The 21,094-nt window shown below is 43.4% G+C and overlaps 1 protein-coding gene and 2 long non-coding RNA genes across 11 annotated transcripts in view; 2 read left to right on the top strand and 1 right to left on the bottom strand.

The window, feature by feature from the left end:
• The window catches only part of Cfap54 (cilia and flagella associated protein 54), a 307,879-nt gene extending 298,655 nt beyond the window's left edge, over positions 1-9,224 (bottom strand). For 4 of the 8 annotated variants that reach the window (XM_011243639.2, XM_030245150.1, XM_011243634.2 and 1 more), the window contains exons 1-2: positions 8,608-8,839; positions 7,002-7,599 (exon numbers count right to left, since the gene is read on the bottom strand). In XM_011243639.2, coding sequence (XP_011241941.1) covers positions 7,002-7,333 — 332 coding nt within the window. In that variant the 5' untranslated portion in view covers positions 7,334-7,599; positions 8,608-8,839. Of the gene's footprint in view, positions 1-7,001; positions 8,067-8,607; positions 8,840-8,875 lie in introns of those variants that run through there. The other 4 variants (XM_011243636.3, XM_011243638.2, NM_001347060.2 and 1 more) reach the window with 4 other exon arrangements.
• Gm40739 lies at positions 545-3,190 on the top strand. Its single transcript, XR_871950.2, has 3 exons — positions 545-735; positions 838-993; positions 1,760-3,190. It is a non-coding gene; the product is annotated as a predicted gene, 40739 (long non-coding RNA).
• Positions 9,225-9,972: 748 nt separating the features above from the next.
• Gm32468 (predicted gene, 32468) lies at positions 9,973-19,263 on the top strand. 2 transcript variants are annotated; one of them, NR_168584.1, is made up of 3 exons: positions 9,973-10,176; positions 17,574-17,688; positions 18,774-19,263. It is a non-coding gene; the product is annotated as a predicted gene, 32468 (long non-coding RNA). The 2 variants fall into 2 exon arrangements; NR_168585.1 differs by lacking the exon at positions 9,973-10,176 and adding an exon at positions 10,974-11,023.
• The last annotated feature ends 1,831 nt before the right edge of the window (positions 19,264-21,094 follow it).

A 21,094-nucleotide genomic window follows, 5' to 3' on the forward strand; every position in this document is an offset into this window, starting at 1 on the left:
ATGAAGGGGAGGGAAGGATGGGGGGGGTGAATGGAGCAGCAGTAGGTAGGTTGGGGAAAATTCTTGCTTTTATTTTATTCTTTTTCATGGAGAGTTCAAATATCCAGTCAATCCATTTAGCATTACGCTTCCTTCCGCCATATAGAATAAAAATAAGCCATCGGTATTATAAAAGTGGTGTTTAATTCAAATGAGCAAGGTAATAAATCATTGCCTAATTTATCCATTCATTGAGTTAACCCCGATTTCTTCTCTCTCTCCAGAATGTTATGAGTGCCTCTGGGAGAGAAGAGAAGAGAAGAGAAGAGAAAAGAAGAGAAGAGAAGAGAAGAGAAGAGAAGAGAAGAGAAGAGAAGAGAAGAGAAGAGAAGAGAAGAGAAGAGAAGAGAGGGGAGGGGAGGGGAGGGGAGGGGAGGGGAGGGGAGGGGAGGGGAGGGGAGGGGAGGGGAGGGGAGGGGAGGGGAGGGGAGAAGAAGAGAAGAGAAGAGAAGAGAAGAGAAGAGAAGAGAAGAGAAGAGAAGAGAAGAGAAGAGAAGAGAAGAGAAGAGAAGAGAAGAGAAGAGAAGAGAGGAAGAAGGAAAAAAGCTAAACTCCCCTTAAAGTTGCCCAATGCTGCCTTCTAGATACAGGCCAGGCTGGGAAGAGAATGCATCCTTCCAGACCCAAGCACACTGTTGGAGCCTTAACCCCCAGGGCAGCTGCACTGGAAACTTCACCTCTGAGGAAGCAATTAAGGTTAAATGAGGTCATGTGGTAGGATCTTGGTCTGAGGGGATTTATCTCCTTCCCAGAAGAGAGTCCCAGAGTTTGTGCTCACTCTTGCTCTCTTTCTTTCAGACTTCTTCAGAGGAAGGACCCTGGGAAGGCAGAACAGTTTCCCAAACCAGAAAAAGAGCCCTGACAAGATCCTGACTAACCTGGAACATGAAGTCTTCAGAACTATGAAAAAAAAAAAACTGCTTTCTTTAAGCCACTCAGTCTGTGATAATCGTGGTAAGGCAACAAGAACTGACGAAATACAGGCAACAGTCTAAACTTAAGGACTGGAGATTCCTAAGAATTGGTGATGGCATGTGCCTTTAATCCCAGCACTTGGGAGGCATAGGCTAGCAGATCTCTGACTTCAAGGCCAGCCTGGTCTACAGGGCAGGCTCCAGGCCAGCCAGGACTACACAGAGAAACCTGGCCTCAAAAACAAACAAACAAACAAACAAACACCCTGAAGATTGGTATTGATTTCTCACATGTACACGTTAGAACATTCATGAAACAGTATCTGCAGATAAGGACCGATTGATTCGTTAAGGCAACCAAATGATATTGATTGGGTCCCCAGTTGAGTAAAGGAAACGTAGCATACTTGCCTTTATGGACTGAAAAATAATGTTTGGGGTAGAGCAATACCTACATGTGCCCACAGTAAAGACAATGGTGAATAAAATGTGGTAAATACAAGCCACACGGGAGCTAAGACAAGAAAGACAGTTTCTTTGTTCATTTCATATTCCACTTGCTGTCTCGTGAAATTCCACAGTATTGAGATGCAATAAATTCAAGAAATCTACCCAGTTGGGCTCAAATCCTTCAGTTCTGCGCCTAAAACAGTTAAACTCACCCAAGGCTTACAGATGAGGTGAGCGCTGGGTTTGTTATTCATAGAAGCGAAATACCAGCTTAATTAAGTCAACCGGGGTTATGTAATAAGAAAAGAGCTCTCTTTCTTCTTTTTTATTTATTTATTTTTTTTTCTTTTTTACAGAATCTGAAGCTCGGGAATGCTGCTCATTAGGAATGACTTACATAACGCAGGGGCAAAAAATATCCTCTGTAGCCCAGGGTGGCCTGAAACACTGCTGTAGTCCAGGCTGACCTCAGGCTCATACCATTCCCCCTGTCAGCTGCCAGGGGTTGGAATCGCAGGCATGGGCCACCATGGCCAGATTTAAGAATAAAAAGCTAACATGTTTGATTCTGCTGGTTGGCTATAACGGCTAGGAGATGTCCTGAATGCCCTAAAGAAAATTCTCACAGTCTAATCAGAATATCTACTGCTTCTGACAAAGGCGTATTTTAAAATATACCACACTTTTATATAATGGCACTGTTCATATAGTCAAGATCATATTTTTTGGTACTATAAATTTTTATGCTTGTGGAAAGTCCTATAGTTAGAAAAAAGGGGGAAAAAAAGCTTTGATTTTAAGAAAACCCATCTGTCAAGCGAGCTATAAAAGTAATTTCTACCTCCTGGGTTTCCAAGCGGCTCCCCATTGACACTCTTGCCCAGTGGGGACATGATCACCCGAGCACTATTTTCAAATAAAAATTACATAAGGGCAGTCCCTTCCCAGAAAGGTGTTCCTGCTGCAGCTGACCTCAACTGCCCTCCAAGCCCCATCGCTCCCGCTAACGGCATGGTACACTGTTGTACCCGCGCTTCCCAGGCTGAGGCCGAATGGGCTTCTCTCTGCTCATTCAAAGAACATGCTCAGCTCTTTCCAGCACAGGATTTCCCTCTGTGCTTGCTCTCCTCTGTTTCTCTGTTTTCCTGGTGGACTTCTGCACATTCTTCTTGTCCCAGCTTCACATCTGGCATGGTTTGAATATGCTCAGCTCAGAGAGTGGCACTATTAGGAGGTGTGGCCTTATTGGAGTAAGGTAGGTGTGACCTTATTGGAGTAGGTGTGCCACTTGTGGGCGTGGGCTTTAAGACCCTCATCCTGGCTGCCTGGAAGTCAGTCTTCCACCAGCAGCCTTCAGATGAAGATGTAGAACTCTCAGCTCCTCTTGCACCATGCCTGCCTGGATGCTGCCATGCTCCTGCCTTGATGATTACAGACTGAATGGACCTTTGAACCTGTAAGCCAACCCCAATTAAATGTTGTCCTTATGAGTTGCCTTGGTTGTGGTGTCTGGTCACAGCAGTAAAACCCTAACTAAGATAGCATCACCTCTCTGGCCCCTTCTTGGAAAGCAAGCCGCTGTTGTACTCCCCCTGGGCCTCTGCTGGAGCGCCACTTACTTTAACACAGGTGCAGGCAAAAACGCCCTTCCACGTGACATAGAAAGAAATAGATCTGTTTTGGATGCTGGAGAGAATACAGGATAATAGAGTCCTCGGATTCCTGCACTATCAAATGTCTGTGGGGTGTTTACTATGTTCCAATCCCCAGGCTATCACCTGGAGACTGAGCAATGCAGCAGGGAAAACAAGTGTCCCAGGCTCACCGGGAAGCTTATGTTTTAATACAGAAAACAAACAATATACAAGAAAATGAAAAGTTAAACAAAATACCAATTGATAGATAAACCTGATTTAGGAAGGAAAAAAAACAAAAAACAAAAACCTGTCTTGGACGGTGATGACTGAGCAGAGAACTAAAGGAACAGAGAGAGAGAGAACTAGAAATCTGGAAGAAAAACCTCCCAGACAAAGGAAACCACAAATATTGCCTCTGGAGCAAGAAAACAGAGTGTTTCTCTGGCAAGTTCCAAGTGTTGAGCTCGGACAAGGGAGAGGCAGGGTCAGATCCTCAGACCCTGGAGAACACTGAGGGTCTTAATTGCATGCTAGGAGCCAGGGCAATCAATAGACTTTAGCTAAGAGCAGCTGACCTGCTTGTAAAGATCACCCTGACCGCTACGTGGAGGATATTTGAGTCGGAGGGCAGGACAAAGAAAAGCAGAGCTCTGGACTGGAATGCTGAGAATGGGGATTCTTAGAGGTTGTACAAATGGAAACCACTCCGATAGAACCTGTGTGGGAGAGAGGGTGGGTGTGCAGGGTGCTTCTCCTCGGGTCTCACTCAGCTGGCCTTGAAAGCAGGATCCTGCGACTCAGCCTCCCAGATGCTGGGCTGATACGTGTGCAACACTAGGCTCAGCTAAAGCCGTTATTTTAGTTTACTATTGTATCTTATTTGTCCTCACTCCTCGGTCCGTTCTTGCTCCTCTATCAGCAGGATGTGCCGAAGTGGATTCTTCCCTCCCCGTGAATCGCTTTCTCTCCCTGCTCTGGGAGCACCAGCTACTTCCTGGTTCTACTCCCACCTTGCTGGCCTCTCAGTCTCTGCTGGTTACTATTGGATGGAACATCCCTGTCCTTTACTGCCCTCTGCACCTACACCCACTCCCTTGCCTAAGTCTATTGCTCATCATATTAAACGTCATTAATGGGTTGATGAAGCCCAAATGTGCTTCTCTTCTGACCTCCAGCCCTGCCTGGATGCTGAGTCACAACTGCAGTACCTCCAAAATCAAACTCTCCATTTTATTTTCTCCCATCTAAAGCTGACCTTCCCACTGTCACAATGCTGCCCAGCTTCTTCACACCTGCCACTGTCCGTGTAGCCTACTCAACAAACAAACCCTTATACATTGTCCCCACTTCTCCTCAACAATTTCCCTCTTCCTCTTTCCTCCTCCCCTTCCTCCTCCCTCTGTCCTCCCTCTCCCCTCTCCTCTTCTTCCTCTTCCTCTTCCTCTTTCCCCACTCCTTCTCTTTCTTCTTTTTTTTCAAGACAGGGTTTCTCTGCATAGCCCTGGCTGTCCTGGAACTCATTGTATAGATCAGGCAGGCCTTGAATTCATAGAGATCCTCCTGCCTCTGCCTCCCAAGTACTGGGATTAAAGACATATGCCACCACCACCTGGCTTTGTCCCCAACTTTTTAAAAAAGATATATTTATTTATTTTATGTATATGAGTACACTGTAGTTGTCTTCAGACACACCAGAAGAGGGCACCAGATCCCATTGCAGATGGTTGTGAGCCACCATGTGGTTGCCAGGAATTGAACTCAGGACCTTTAGAAGAGTAGTCAGTGCTCTTAACCACTCAGCCATCTCACCAGCCCCATCCTCAACTTTCTAAAACAAGAAAAAATAAGACACTTTTTTTTTCCTGGTTTTTCTCTATCTATGCTCCCTGCCATCCCATTTCCAATGGCAACACTCATCAGATACCCCTTGGTCCTCTCCCCTACCTTACTCTTCAGGGAAGAGTAAGCACTCTCTTTGTAAAATGCATCTGCCTGGCTTCTCCCTTACTTCTAGTGGATGCAATATGAGGCCCCTAAAAGATGTATGAAAAAACAAGTAGAACTGAACATTACATACACTGTATTTTCTTCTATTCGCTCACACACACACACACACACACACACACACACACACACACACACACACACACACATCTATATGCTCTAGTTTGATTTCTGTTGCTATGATAATCACCATAACCACAAGTAATTTGGGCAGGGAAAGGTTTATTGCATCTTGTGGGTTACAGTCCATGACCAAGGGGAAACAAACAGGGCAGGATCTCAAAGTAGGAACCTGGAAGCAGGAACTGAAGCAGAAGCCACGGAGGAACACTGGTTACTGGCTTGTTTACCCTGGCTTGCTTGGCTATTTCCCTTGGGCAACCCAGGGCCACCTGACCAAAAGCAGCACTCACTGCTCAGGATAGACTGCACCCTCTGATATTATCAGCAGTCAATAAAATGCCCTACAGTCATGCCACACGGCCAATCCGATGGAGGCAATTCCTCAAGAAGAGGTCCCTTCTTCCCAGGAGAGTCAAGTTGACAAGCAAGATTAGCCATCACATGACAAAGAATCCCTTATGAATTAGGCACAAGAAGAGATGAGCTATACTAGGGTGGAAAATGTATAACAAACTGTATAAAAGCTACATGAATATGGTGACTCTCAAAACATCTAACTATATGTGGGTCTTGGCCACCCAAATATGTATTTTTCTCCTTCCTTATTGAAACATTTTTCCCATGTATAGAAGGAATTTACACTTTCTCCTTGGTCCATCTGCATCCCTAGCATCATTATTCTTGTGCTTCATAATTATTATTAAGCAAAATACGGGTCATGTTAGCACAAATCCTGAGTTTCTATGACAGTCGATCTGATAATCAAGATGGCTAACTAACAAATGGACCGACGAAGCCTACAGTGTCAGTGTGCTGGACAAAGGGGTGAATTCAAACCCTGGGTGGGTCAGAACAGTGCAGAGCAAGATTTTGTCAGACTGCTCAGAAGGGACTATAAACAACGCCAATTGTTTGTTTCTGGAATTTTCCATTTAAGATTTGCATAGCCTTTGACCACAGGTAAGTGAAACTTGGGGTGGGGGGAGTAGATAAAGGGATGGTGGGAATGCTGTGCCCCATGTTTGTTTAGTACAAGACTATACTCACAGAAATATATGATTTGGGGGAGAGGGGTTTATTGTTAACTTGATGCCTTCCTAGTTTTGAGAAAAGTACCTGTCAAAAATATGTCTACTCAACAAATCATTAAGATGTTTGGTTGAATTATAAATGTAAGTTAAAAATGTGTAATCAGATTAAATGCATGACCAAAACATGTAAGTTTAAAATACTCACCAGAAAAAAAAAAGTTATTTGCCTGTCTGGTATTCTTCGCTGCTTCCCTATGTCTTGAAACTACTCATTTTGGAAAGCATTAGACCAGAAAAAAGATGGCAACATGAACAAAACCAAATCTTAGAAACTGGTAGTTTTCAGTTCACAGAAATAAGTTGGAAAAACAAACAAAAAACCCAATCAGACGCTCACAAAGAGCCACCAAGTCAAGGGGAAAAGAAGTTTCTGTAATCCCAACGGAATATAAAGAGAATAAAATGTACATGTTCACAATATGACAGACTTGGTTGAGACCTAAATTCAAGGACCTGAGCAACTGCCTCAGAGTTGGTCTTAAGTCTACTTTTGTCCTGTTTTGCGACCCATGAGTGAGCCAAGAGAGGCCATGAGAACGCTGAGACCAAACCCAGTGTTAGGAAATACTTCTGTGCAGATTTTTATTTTGACCTGAGAAGGAAGACATGAAACGTGTAGGGGGAGCTAAGGGCTGTAAGAGCTGGGAGTGGCTACAGCTCAGCTTGTCTCCAGGGCCCCACCCCTGTCGTGGTCCTCCAATGGCATCTCCAGGCGCCCTCCCCAGCACCCTGCCTCAGCTTACCACCTCCGATGGAATTCGTACTTCTGTTCCATTGAGGTGGCTAGAGCCTTCTTCTTCTTCATAAAGCCCAACAGCTCCCGGATCTCCTTCTCGCAAGAGGCCAGGAGTGGGTTTTTACTGTCCAGGGGCCCGTAGAAGGCGGCAGAGGGCAGCGAGTCCTCGGAGTGGGTACATTGCGGCGGGTCGGTCGAACTCGACTTGGACTCGCTGGGCGACTTGAGAACCGCGGTAGAGGTCGGCGGCGGCGTTGGGGGCAGATGCACCGGCGACACCGATGTCTCAGAGTCTGGGGACTCCTCAGAAGAACTGGAGGAGCTTCTGGAGGACGCCATGTCTATCAGAGTTCAGCAGGCTAGAGGCTGGTGGACAAGCGGTTGCCAAGCAACGATCTCCCGGCAACCAAGCCACCTGCACGCTCTCCGGAAGCACAGCGGCCCCTAGAGGGTGAGGAAAGTACAAACAGCCTGGAAAGGCAGGATGCTCTGAATGGCTGGCTATGTGTGTAACCCACTCTGGCCTCAAACTCACTATCCTCCAGCCTCAGTGTCTTGAGTGCTGGGATTACGGACATTCACATCCAACGCCGCTTGAGAGAGGGCTTTAAAGCAAAGAACCAATAAAGAAAATTACCATCAAAAATTCATACAATGTTTTCCCTATTTGGACCACCTACTAATATCCATGGTTACAATCATTAAGATGTATTGGGCATTATTCCAAGCATTTTGAGACATTACCTGTCTCATTAATCGTCATGACTTCATACCTCAGCTTCTATCCTATCTCCTCGGTTTCACAGCTTAGGGGAACATAGCTTGACTTTGACCAAACTCAGAGGATAACTGAGAATCAGGGGACAAGTCCTAATTATGTGCTGCAAAGCCAGTGATCATAAGAAATCTGCCGTCCTGGTGATGCCCCCAAGAGAAAGCACTGAAGCTGAATTCCCAAACCGAAATTAGGGAACTCCCTGACAATCTGGTTAAGACAAGCACCTTGTGTGGCTATGTTCTCTTCCCGCTGCAGTTTGAGTTTGTGAGTAATGATCATGAGTTACTGCCACTTCAGCCTTATCCTAAATGTCACGGTGTTCTAAATCAATATGCCTTTTGCTCAACTTTAACTCCTTGACATTAATATATGCTAAATGGTTTGAAGTGTTAACTCTCCAAATACTTTTTGTTTTTAAACGGGGAGATGGGAGATTTTTTTTTTCTCTCTGATGGACAAACTGTAGGTCTCAGAGGAAATGCTTAACACTAAAAAATGTTCTTTTCTTGCATCTCATGGGCCACAATGAGTCAAATTTATTAATTTGGGATTTGAATTTCAGCTAGCGGACATACTTTTCCTTACAAATTATGCAAGCCCAAAGAAATATTGAAGAACCAGAGATAGAGAGGTTGGCTTCAAAAACAAGGTCTTTAAACACTGAAAACGACTACCAATTCTTTCACATGCAAAATATAGACGGTGACCTTGGTATCCACTGAATAGTAAAGAAGCTCACTGGGCCACAGCCTTATCTCTTCCAGCTCCAAGCCCATTTCTTTCAAGCATCTGTACTAATTTGTAAGGTTGGTCTTCTCTGTCCTATGCACTGTACCTTAATATTCTTGGAAGGAAGATCACAGGGGAAATCACTTATTGGAGCAGGTAATTATGGCTAAAGAATCTTCCAGTGACACACAAGAGCAGGGACCTCTCTGTCAGGGCCCAGTTCTCCATCCAAGAGGCAGCACCTATTCTTGATGCACAATATTTTGTATTGGAGATGAGCAACAAACTTTAACATATTTAAAGAATGCAGGTTGGGAGGGGGAGGCGTCCATTGAGCTTTTGCCAAAAAAAAAAGAAAAAAAAATAATAGACACCTTTTAGTAATAGGCTTGGTAAATTCTCCCAGATCCCATTTTCCCTTGTTTGCAGATAGCAGCTCTGTCCACTTCAGATCAAAAGCCAGTGCAAATTGCCACTGAGAATGATCTGTTGTAGCAACGAATAGAATCGGCAGGAGGCAGGATCCAATTAAATTAAAGTGGTCAGAGGAGAGGAGAGAGCAGAGAACAAAGTGGGCTCGCTCCTTCCCAGCTTCTTGCGAATGACCTTTTCTCGTAGTGTACAGATTTCAAAGTCGCTGGTGGAAAAAGAAATGTGACGAAACTCAAGTGCTTGAATTATGAAACGGTCTATCTTAGTCATCGCGTGCGTCCCCCTCCCCCACCCGCCCTGCACTCTCTTCTGCTAACAATGCCTCACTCACTCGCAGTGGGTTCTGGAAGCCTGTCTGAATATTTAAATGGGTGTTAGATTCTGAATCATCATCGTGGAAGATGGAAGTTTCCATTATATTTCTTTTAAATTATATTTAAGGTTTTTTTTTTTTTTGAACACTTTCGGAGATCTTTCCTTCGTGTGGTGATAAAATGTGGCCTTCAGAATACCCTTCCTTTTCCTGTGTGACTTTTACTTACTCTCCCCTGTAATGAAAGACTGGTCTGAGGCAACCACTGGCCAGGCAGGCTGATGTAAATAGCTTCCTCATAAATAATGCAAATTGCTGTTTCTTATAATTAGTGCCTTTGCCAGCCGCAGAGATTCTTTCTGCTCATTCCAAATTCTTTTATATCTTAAGCTATGGTTAGAGAAGTAATAAATAAGATTAGTGGCTTGGTTTTCTTGTTGTTGTTTTCTGTTAGATATTTAGCTGTTAAATCACTTAGACTGGTTCTAAATAGAAATGTATGATCCTTTAAAAAAGCAAGTTACAAAATCCTCCCTTTCCCACTTTCACTACTATGTAAGTTCGCGTTGTGGTTTCTCGTTTGTTCATCCCTTCAGTCTGTGAAATAACCCCTTTCCTTTGTAGCCTTACAATCTGCACATGCGCTCACGCTCTCCCTGCCAGGGGTAGGGGGGTGGGGAGGGGGGGGAGAAATGCAGGTGTCGAAGGCTGTCTTGAGTGGAAAGCACACTGCGGAATGTACTCCAAGAAGGTCAAAGGATGTTACAGAACTCCCGAGATGAAGCTGAAGGTTGGAGAGAATGGAAGATTGACATGGAGATGATGGCTTAGATATGGACTAAAACTGCCTCTTCTTAGCTGGAAGACCCTGCAACATTTGCTTGCCAGAAAGCACAAGATGAGCTGGAAAGGGGAGCATGGCCAAACACAGTGAGCAGCGGGAGGGTGTGTTTAGAAATCTCCATTTGGTTTTGTATTGAGTGAGCCCTTCCTACAGACAGGTGCTTTCTTCCCCAACCTATGACAGTTTGACAGGATTTTTTTTTTCTTCAGCTTTAAGTTGATGGAAAAGAATACTGTGTTGGTTTGAATGGGAATGTCCCCCATAGACTCGAGTGTTTAAATGCTTGGCACTATCAGGAGGCATGGCCTTGCAGGACTGGGTTTGACCTTGTTGGAGGAAGTGTATCACTATGAGTGGGCTTTGAGGTCTCTTATATGCTCAGGCTATGCCCAATGTGGAACAGTCTCCTTCTACTGCCTGTGGAGCAAGATGTGGGACAGTCAGCACCTTCCCCAGCCTGCGTGCTGCCATGCTTGCCGACCTGACAATAATGAACTCAGCCTTTGAAACTGTAAGCCAGCCCCATTGTTTCCCTTTGTAAGAGTTGTCTTGGTCATGATGTCTCTTCACAGCAACAAAACCGTAACTGAGACCATATGACCATTTTGATTTTCACTTCTAATACAATATTCAGTAATGCTGGAGTCATGTTTTTGTGCACTCTGTAAAGATTATCCTTGTATTATTCAAATGATGATTTTTGAACCAGCAGAGATCTCATTCCAGACCAGATTTTGGGATTGTTAAATATCTCTTGCCTTAGTATTTTGTAGACTGAGCTCTCATCCTCTTCTGAATAGTTAAAAGTCCTATGGCCTAGAGCAAAAAAGCAGAATAGTAAGGTGGGACTTCCAGAGAGAGAGGAACTCTGGGAAGGGAGGAGGGGCAGCCAACCAGACATGGAGGAAGAAGCAGGCTGGGAGGAAAGGAGAGGTAACTAACCAGCCATGTGGCAGAACTTGGATCAGTATAAATGGGAAAATTGAGTTATAAGCTAGTGGAGAATAATGCCTAGCTATAAGGCCAAAAGCTTATAAATAAGTATAGTCTCCATGTCATTTTTCAGGGACTGGGGTGGGCTTAGGGAAGTCCACAGTTACACACTAAATTACATGAGCTAGTCATTGCATGGTAAAATAGGCTTTGTCCAGTTTACTAAGGTAAGAGTTCTAGTGTTCATTAAGCAAAGCTATGGAATTTGGTAGGTTAGGAGTGTTAAGTTCCTTTTGACTTTATGAGACCTTCAATTTACTTTATGAGACCTTCAATTTACAGCGGGCTTACTAAGACCCCTAAGTCAAGGCACGGGGGTATAATGTAGACATTAAAAGCCCAGTGGGTTGGGAGCTGGTCAGTCAGTAAACTGCCTGTTGTGAAAACATGAGGACTTGAATCTAGATCCCCAACAACACACAAATCAAAGTGGGGTTGTGATCACACACAACTCTGCATTCTAGTGCTCAGTGGCTCACTCTCTCACTTGCCAGTTAAGCCGATATGAGGTGAGAGAAACTGTCTCAAAACGTAAGGTGGAGAGCAAGAGTGGAGTAGTAACCTCTGACCTTTACACACCTGTGTGAACACTCGTGTACACACACACACACACACACACACACACACAAAGCTCAGATTGTGGGACCAGAAAGTGTGATTTGAATGTTACCTTCTTCCACTGTATTTACCCTTGCTATGCCTTGTGTAGTCCATAGCCAAGACCCTCAGAATCTGGTGTGTTTGTTTGTTTGTTTGTTTCTTTGTTTTTGTTGTTGCTGCTGCTGGGTTGTTTTTTAAGAATAAATTACTTAAAACATGTAAACTCCACAAAACAGTGCTATGTAAATATTTGCTAACTAGAATTATTTTTGTCAGCACTCATGGAAAGTTCCTAAGCAGAAAAGTACAAGACCCAGTTTGCATTTTATGTTTTAGACAGGATATTTTTGGTTTTTTGTTATGATTTTGTGTTAGTTTGTTGTTGTTGTTTTTGTTGTTTTGTTGTATTATGCTGTGGTTTTATTTTTACGTCATGGTTTCACAGTGTAACCCTGGTAGTCCTGAAACTCACTCTGTAGACCAGGCTGACCTTGAACTCAGATCTGCCTGCCTCTGTCTCCCGAGTGCTGGGATTAAAGGCACATGCCACCACTGCCCGACTATTAGTAAAGATATTTTTACGGCAGAACAAAAGACAAGACAGACTGGAGTGAAAATTGCATCTTAGGCAACACAGAACACCGTAATAATTATATCCAGTCCAGAGAGAAAGAGGCCAAACTGGAAATGTGGGCAGACACTGAAGTAGAGTCAGGGGAAAACACAAACCTAACCACCAAAGCCAAGTGAGAGTCAGGGCGTAAGACATGATTATATAAGAACTGTATCATACTGTATGTGATTATAAAAGCAGTAAAAATATCAGCACTGAATTTATGGCCTTAAATAGGAGCTTATCCTAAGACCCACAAAAATGAAAGCGGAATACTGCTCAAGTTCATATACTATAAACCTTAGATACCCAAATGAAAGAGAAAAACTAAGCTGCCCACTGAGAAATAATGCATGCAGTGCATGACCTATTGTGTGTGGGATGCCTTGATAAATAGCAGCTACAGTCCAGATGATGGAAAGCCCAAATCAAGATGCTTCTTGTGTAAAATGAACAGGTTCGCTTAATATTGGATATCTGGATATACAGTGACGAGATCAGCAACGTTACCCAGAGCATTCAGTTCCTACGTTTACCAAGCCGAAAATCCTCACCAGCAGACACGTAGCTGTGGGTGGCCATACCTGTGCATCCTTCAAATCCTTGATGCTTTCACCAATACCTGCAGTTCTCAAGCACAGTGTTGCTTCAAATTCAGTCCTGGGGCAGACGGTTTCAGTCTTTCATACTCTCTCTTTCATCTATACGATGGTTCTAACTCCAGGGCTTAAAGATCCAATGTTGGGCTGGAGAGATGGCTCAGCAGTTTTAGCACTGACTGCTCTTCCAAAGGTCCTGAGTTCATTTCCCAGCAACCACATGGTGGCTCACAAACATCCGTAATGAGATCTGATGCCCTCTTCTGCTGTGTCTGAAGACAGCTACAGTGTACTTACATATAACAAATAAATACATCTTTAAAGAAAAAAAAAGATCCAATGTTTAGGTTCTTCTGGATACGGTCTCCCTTTCCACCAAGCTAAACTAAGAAGATTAGCCAACTGTTAGTTTATTCAAGATATGCCCCAACGCCCACCCCGCCCGGTTTCAGCTAAAAGGGTATCAAACGGGGATCCGGCCCATTCCTTTGGCATGTGGTATATTTCTGCTCATAGCAGAACTTGTAATTTCCTGCTCAGGTTTTGCTGAAACCCAACCTTGCTTTTCCAGCCAGGAGGCAACCAAATATGTCGGGGGTATCTTTTCAGGAAGACAAGCCTGGTCCTGGGAGGCACCTGCTTCAGATTATGTCACCACATAGCCCCCCAAGCACAAACTATTTTTGTCTTAGCAAGTGGTTCAGGGATATTCTGGCCAGCCTGGAAGGCTCAGAGGGATTTAGAAGTTCAGACTTCTCAGGCTGCATCCGTGGGCCCCACTCTTAGAATCCCTGCTATAGAATCAGTGCCCAGGCACAGCTTCCCGGCAAAGTGGAAGAACCAGCAATTTACCTCAAGCTGGAATAGACACATTTTTCTCTTTTGAACCCTGCTCTAAATTGTCACTTGCTCTAGGAAAATCAGGTCCCGGTGGCTTTCAGATAGACAAACAATTCAATTCTGGAATCCAATCCTGATGATTCCTTTCATTAATCCCATATTCTGATTGTGTTAACCTAAGTTTTTCTAGAAGGATGAATCTGAAGAAAAGGCTCAAGGATGACTTTATTTCCGGGGTGTGGTTCTACCGAAACTGGACTGAGGGAAATGGAAGCAAGACAGGAACGGATGTAAAGAAAACCCAGTCCTGACCAGTGAATCACAAAGACACACATAACATGGGATATCGCCCACAAATATGCTATGCCTTAGAATAAGCGAGGATCGGCAAAAATGTGTACCTATTGTCTTCCTCCGGAACAAGGGTCACCCTTATACTTCCAGCTTGGATCGCCTGACCCCTTAGACAGCTCTTTGGGACACGGTGTGTTTGATCTTACTTGAAAAGCAAGGAAGAAACCAGAAACTCCGGACAGTGGCGTCAGGTAGTAGAGCCAAGCAGGCCTTCTTGGAGCAGCTGTTAGACTGTGGAGATGGGAATGGGGATTAAGCTTGAAGACAGAGACTCAAAAAAAAAAAAAGCTGGCTTCCCTGAGGGAAAGCTGCCAGTGAAAGACTCCATGAAGGTGGGAAGTGAGATAGGAAATCCAAGGCAAAGGCTAAGGTATATCTAACATCCACTGTCCGGCAGTGCTAATTAATGCCTGAAGCAATCTAGGGCAGGGGGGCTAGGAGAAAGGAAAAGCCTGGCTTCTTAGAATGGTGACGTCACACGAAAATAACCACGTGACAAAAACAAACAGAAACTGACCTGTTCTTAAGTGTTAGAAATATCCCTCTCTCTCTCTCTCTCTCTCTCTCTCTCTCTCTCTCTCTCTCTCTCTCTCTCTCTCAGCTTCTGGTAATGAGAGAGGCACACACGTGTAAAGACAGACTTATTGAAGGATACATACAACGTGTTTATTGCTAGCATTAAACATTAATAGTAGTGAAGAGTTTGAAACCTTCTGGCAAAGCAAATAACCTGTATGTGAACTAGAGTTTTTCACAGGATTAAATATGAGCCAACAGCCTAAAGGAGTGTAGTGGATCTTTATGTTTTGACATGAAAAGATTTTTAGGGCTTTCTTAAAAAAAAAAAAAGGATGTTGTGGAAAATGTGCTAATATGGATTTATAAGAAATGCCCACGAGGCTGGAGCCCTGTTCAGAACGCAGTTCCGAGCACTGGTTGCTCTTGCAGAGGACCTGAGTTCGATTTCCAACACCCACATGGTGACTTCGATCACACCTAACTCCAGTTCCAGGGAATCTGACACTTTCTTTTTTCGCTTCCACAGACACCTGATATCAATGTGGTACGTAGACAAATGTGCCGGCAGAACCCCTGTACTCATTAAAACAAAAAATATTTTTTAAATAGTCCCACAAAGTAAAACTATAATACTTATGTGTATATGTTTATATATGTTATGAGCAAGAAGAGAGGCACAGAATGAGAATAAAAGTCTTGGGTTCTAAGAAAAAAAGAAAAAAACACTCAGTGAATTATGTTAAGTAGCCATACGAGGGAAGTACGAGATCAAATACACTTTAAACATGTCTCTATTCTCTTTAGTCATTTAACAGTGCTGTCCTGTATTAGTTATTCAAATAAATGTTTATTGAAAATATCAAAAACTAGGAGGATGGCGAGATGGTTCAGCCGCTAAGAACACTTGCTGCTCCTGTGGAGGACCAGGATAATGTTTCTCAGCATCTTACATGGCAGCTCAGAACCCTTGATCACTCCAGTGTCGGAGGATGTGACACCCTCTTCTGACCTGGACCAGCACCAGGCATGCACGTTGATGCACACACATATATTTATAAAGGCAAAATAATCACACATGTGAAATGAAAATAAAATTTCAAAAACAAAAACTTTAGACGTTAACTCAGAAGGCATTGTAAGTCAGTTTATTCACAATTTGCTCTCCCAGGACAATGAGACAATAAAGAACCTTTATTCTGCATTCTTTCTTGTACAGTGCAGGTTTATATATATTGCTTTCATTGTGTTGTGGGGAGCAGTACATTTTTACCTAGAGCACACTGAGATGGGTACAGAACACCGATAATACAAACTTAAAGCAAAATTTCTAAGGAGATAAAATGCACACTGTGTCGATTTGGGGTGTTTTTGGAGTTTATTACAGACCTGTTGTTCTATTTACTGAGCCTCAAAAGACAGGAAATATTTTGAGTCACTCATGGACTTTTAGCCTGAGCACCAAGCCTTAAGGTCTAATAGTGCCATTTCTGATGACCGAGCACACCTAGCCATCCTTCCTCTCCTCGGGTTTCATCCTTAAATGTGAATGTAGACACCGAAACTCAGGGACGAGCAGGAAGTGAAAGTAGATGCTCGAAGATACACACAAGGAAGGGCTCTGACTTCTCTTAAGGAAAAGCTTAAGATAGCTGGGGACTGGAAGAACACAGACAAACAGGGGGTGGGTCTCAGAATCCAGACTGTCATATAACGCTGCATCCAAAGAAATGAACTCTTTGTTTGCCTTCTTGGGTCATCCAGTGTGATGACCATGATGTACAAGTCTCTCTGTACTAGAATGTAAAGCTTTTGGGGTATCTTCCCAGTGGTATCTCTGGGTCCTATGGTAGACCTGTTTTCAGTGTTTGAGTTGCCTTCACACAGATCTCCATGGTGGCTGGACCCATGAACACCCCCCCCAACAGTGAATAAATAAGCTCCCCACTTTCGCACACCTTGACAATATCTGTTATCATTTTTTTTGTAAATAGTAGTCATTCTGAGTGAGTAAGAGTTGTAAATTGTATTTCTCTGATGGCTAAGGATGATGAATCATCTTTAAACTATTTATTAGGCATTTGTACTCCTTTTAATAATTGCATATTCAGGTCATTTGTCCATTTGTTGATATTCAGTCTTGGGTTTTGGGTGTAAGTTTTGAAGTTCTTTATGTATTGTAGATATTTGAAGTTCTTTATGTATTGTCAAAGTGTAAGGAGGAACATATTTTAAGATAATTTTTTGCAGCAACATCCAATTCTAGGGTAAAACACTATGAATCTCTTTACCTATATCATGGCAGGATAGCAAATGACTCTGTCTCATGGCTTAGAAAAACAAAGTGGTTTCTTGTTCATATCTATGCACCGAGGCTCTGCTCCACACGGGATCTTCTCTGTGGGTCCCAAGCTGTAGGAACAAGTCACCTATGGTACATTTTGAGTCTCACAACAGAGGAGAAAACCTGCTTGAGGAAGTACTTAGTAGATGTTCATTTTGTTTCGAAACAGGGTTTCCTTGTATAGCCCTGGCTGGCCTTGAACTCACAAAGAACATCCTGCCTTGGCCTCTAAAACCGCTGGAATTAAGGACGTGCACCATCACACTGGGCCCATTCACTAGATCTCAATGCTATACCTCAAATTTATTTTAATCCAATTATAACACTCATCTTTCTCCAACCTATTCCATTTTTTTTCTGCCATAGAAAAAAATCGATGCAATTAGTAGGGGCACCAAAATTCTCATTGCAGAAGGTTAGTGCGGCCACAGGTGGGAAGAATGAGCTCAGAGGAGAGTTTGGGCAGTTTCGTGGGTTTTAGATACATTGTGTATTTTATTGGTTGCCTTGATGGGTTTGATTGACACAATCAAGTAACTAAAGTCCCCTCAACTCACCCCTTGGTCTTGTCAAAATTAATTCCATTTGCTTATTTGTAACCTGTGATGTAACGTTTTGATGTAGCCACCAGATCACATAATCTAGAAGATCCTGTGTGGAACAGAGACTCAGAGCTCAAATGTGAACAAGAAATCCACTTTGTTCTTCTAAGCCATGAGGATCATTTGCCATAATACAGGTAAGGAGATGCATAGTGTTTTATCCTGGAATTGGATGATGCTACAAAAAAAAATCTTAGAATAAGTTCTGCAGAGATAATGTGTTGGGGGTGGTTTTGTGCACTGTGTATTCCAGATGCTGAGCTCTGTGCCCAGAGATCTGGTTGCAGTCCAGATGTTGGCAGTGCCATGATTACTGGAGCATCTCCTGTCTTATGTGATCCAGTGGCTCAACGCTACTCTAAGCTGCTTTCTTCTCTCTTATCTGTATAGGACCAGTCTTACTTAGCCCAGGCCTTTAATGACGGAGTTCTACAAACAGATTCATCCCTGTTGTGTAGACCTGAGACTTTACCAAAGCTCTAAAGATATGAACAAACTTAATTTTAAGAGAGTTTTCACATCCTCCACTTGCATATTCTCCGTGTTTCTCAGCTTTCAATTAACCCACATCAAATCTCTCTCCTCTGCTCCCCATTCACCACTGTTCTTATCCTCTGGACAAGACAAGGGCATCTAAGATCTTACTGTGAGCCACCGATGAAACAAATAATTTCTGTAAACAAGCAACATAATAGGCTTCCTGCCCATGGGGACATGTTGCCAGCAGGTTATTCATAACATGCTACATGTTTGCTTTTATAAGACATATAAGATCAGTTTTCAGTATCGCTGTGCAGGGGCTTCATCGAATTTTCTATTATGTAAGCTTCGTCCTCCACTGAATTTAATAAAGTTTTATTGAAGGGAGAGAGGCAGGTAATTTTATCTGTTCAATTTTCATTATCATTGTGCTGTTCTTTGACAAGACTTTCCTCCTTTGAGCTGTCAAAAAAATGTTTTTTTCCCATCCCCAAACCATTTACATGCTTATTTTTAAGTATTGCTAAAAGAGTAGTTTTAAGTAGTGTTTTGGTAAGGGGGTGGGGAGAAGAAAAGAAAATGGGTTTTGAAGGAAGAACTACTAAGATTTAATTCTTAAACTCAGCTACATAAAGATGTGCACAAAGGATACACATGCATCATTTGCGTGAATTAGCAATTGCTGCCTATTGGATCTTTGATTACGATTGTCTCATAGGTTGTCACCAAATTTATTCTCTAGACCACACCCAGATGATCACCAGAACTATAGCAGGAGAATAAAAGATACGGGCTCATGGAACCAAAGACAGAGTGACCAACTCCGCACCTGAGTGGCATGAAGACCCTAAAACCTTCAGTTAGTCCTCTGTGACTCGACTTTCTTGTCTGTAAGCTGTGGGTAACAAGAAATCCACCAGAGAGGTGGATCTCAATTACTTCTCTACTGCTGTGATGAAACACCATGACCAAAGCAACCTGACGGGAAAGGGTTCACTTGGCTTACACGTCCATCCCATAGTCAGTCACTGGAAGGAGTCAGGGCAGGAACCTGGAGGCAGGAGCTGATGCAGAGGCCACGGAAGGATGCTGCTTACTGTCTTGCTCACATGGCTCACTTAGCCTGCTTTCTTCTATAACTCAGGACCACCACCCCAGGGATGGCTCCACCCACCATGGGATGTGAAACTCCCAAACCCTTTAGTTAATTAATAAAATACTTAACAGCTGAATTTTTTAAATTTTATTTATGTATTATTTATATGAGTATACTGTTGCTGTCCTCGGACACACCAGAAGAGGGCATCAGACCCCATTACAGATGGTTGTGAACCACCATGTGGTTGCTAGGAATTGAACTCAGGACCTTTGAACGAGCAGCTGCAGCTGTTAACCACTAGCCCAGAGTTCCAAAGTCCTTCTGAAATCCTCCAAAACACATGGTCAAGTTTGTCACAGCAATGCCTCAGAATCTTGCAACCGATTTATCTTATTTACTTTTCTACTCCTGAGATGAAGCACCAGGACCAAAAGCAACTTGGGAAGGAAAGGGTGGGGAAGTCTTACAGCTCCGAGAGGAAAGGTATCCATCCAGGCAGTTGGGAGCCAAGGAATGCCATAAAGTCACACTACTAAAGAGGAGAAGCAGCAAAGAACAGAGCAGGAGGCAAACTTTATATAGGATTTCTTGAGGGGCAGATCTTTCCATGGTGGCCTGGGATTGGTGTGATTCTGTGGCCTTATTTTTTTCCCCTCTATAGTGTGGAGCTTGGGCAATTGCATCTCAGGGGGTTGGAAACAGGCTTTAGAGCAGTTAGAGTCGTCTTGGGGATGGGGTCTGGCCACTTGCATGCCTCTACGGGCTTACGAAGGGTTTATTTGGCTTCTACTTCTAATCATAGTCCAACACTGAAAGATATAATTGGCAGGAATTCAAAACAGGCTGGAATCTGGAGGTAGGAGCTGATGCAACGTTCATGGAAGAAGACTGCTTACTGGTTTGCTCATTATGGTTCGCTCAGCCTGCTTTCTTACTAGGACCACCAACCAGCCCAGAGATGGCACCACCCACAATGGGCTGAGCACGCCTCAATAAATCACCAATCGTTAATTAAGAAAACACCCTACAGCCAAATCTAATGGAGTCATTTTCTCAATTGAGATTTCCAGGTTTTTGTTTTGGGTTTTGGTTTTTGTTTTTGTTTTTCTTTTTGTTTTTTTTTTGTTTTGTTTTGTTGTTTTTTCCTTTTTCTTTTTCAGATGACTCTAGCTTGTGTCAACTTGACCTAAGACATAGCCAGCACAAGTTGGATGCAAGAATTAAGTTAACTGAAACAACTGGACTACATAAAGGGGTGTTTGGCACAAAGCAAGCACTAAATAAGAAAGAGAACAGGAAAATGAAAACAAACTGGGTGTGGTTGTGCACACCTGTAATCTCGGCACGAGGAAAGCTGAGATGTGATGACTCCCAGGCTAGCCTGGGCTACACATAAAACCCTATAGAAGGAGGGAAGGGGATGAAAGAGTGAAAAGGCAGAGAGTTGGGGGCAGCAGGGAGATGGGGAAGAAAAGCAGTTTCAAAATAAATAACAAGCTTAGGTTAACCCTTTCATGACTTTGAAACTTTCCCCATGATCCAGACAATCTCCAAGCTTTATATCTCAGACTTCTGGTTGTCACAAATCTACATCTCCTGTGTGTTTAAAGGACAAATAAAGACTGACACTACACTATCCAAACCCAGTCACACCTTTACCTCCTGGGGCCTCCCAGTGGCTGGAAGTACAAGGCCACAGACATTGCACTCTCCAGAATTGTTTGGCATCTGTGGAACCCCAGCCAAGTTACACACCGCTCTGTGCCTGAGCTTACTCATCAGAGAAAGGGACGGCGGCGATTAGACACAAGCCTGCTTGCCTCCAGGTCCTCCGCCCATCTCCCTGAGTTTCCTGTTGTCACTAATGAGAACTGCAGAGAAATTTAAGTGGTTGTTTGTTTGTTTGTTTGTTTTAAATAGAGAAGTGGTGTTCTCTTCCTGTTCACAAGAACCTTGGGCAGTAC

The sequence above is a fragment of the Mus musculus genome, chromosome 10 (genome assembly GCF_000001635.26).
Source record: "Mus musculus strain C57BL/6J chromosome 10, GRCm38.p6 C57BL/6J".
Taxonomy (NCBI): Eukaryota; Metazoa; Chordata; class Mammalia; order Rodentia; family Muridae; genus Mus; species Mus musculus.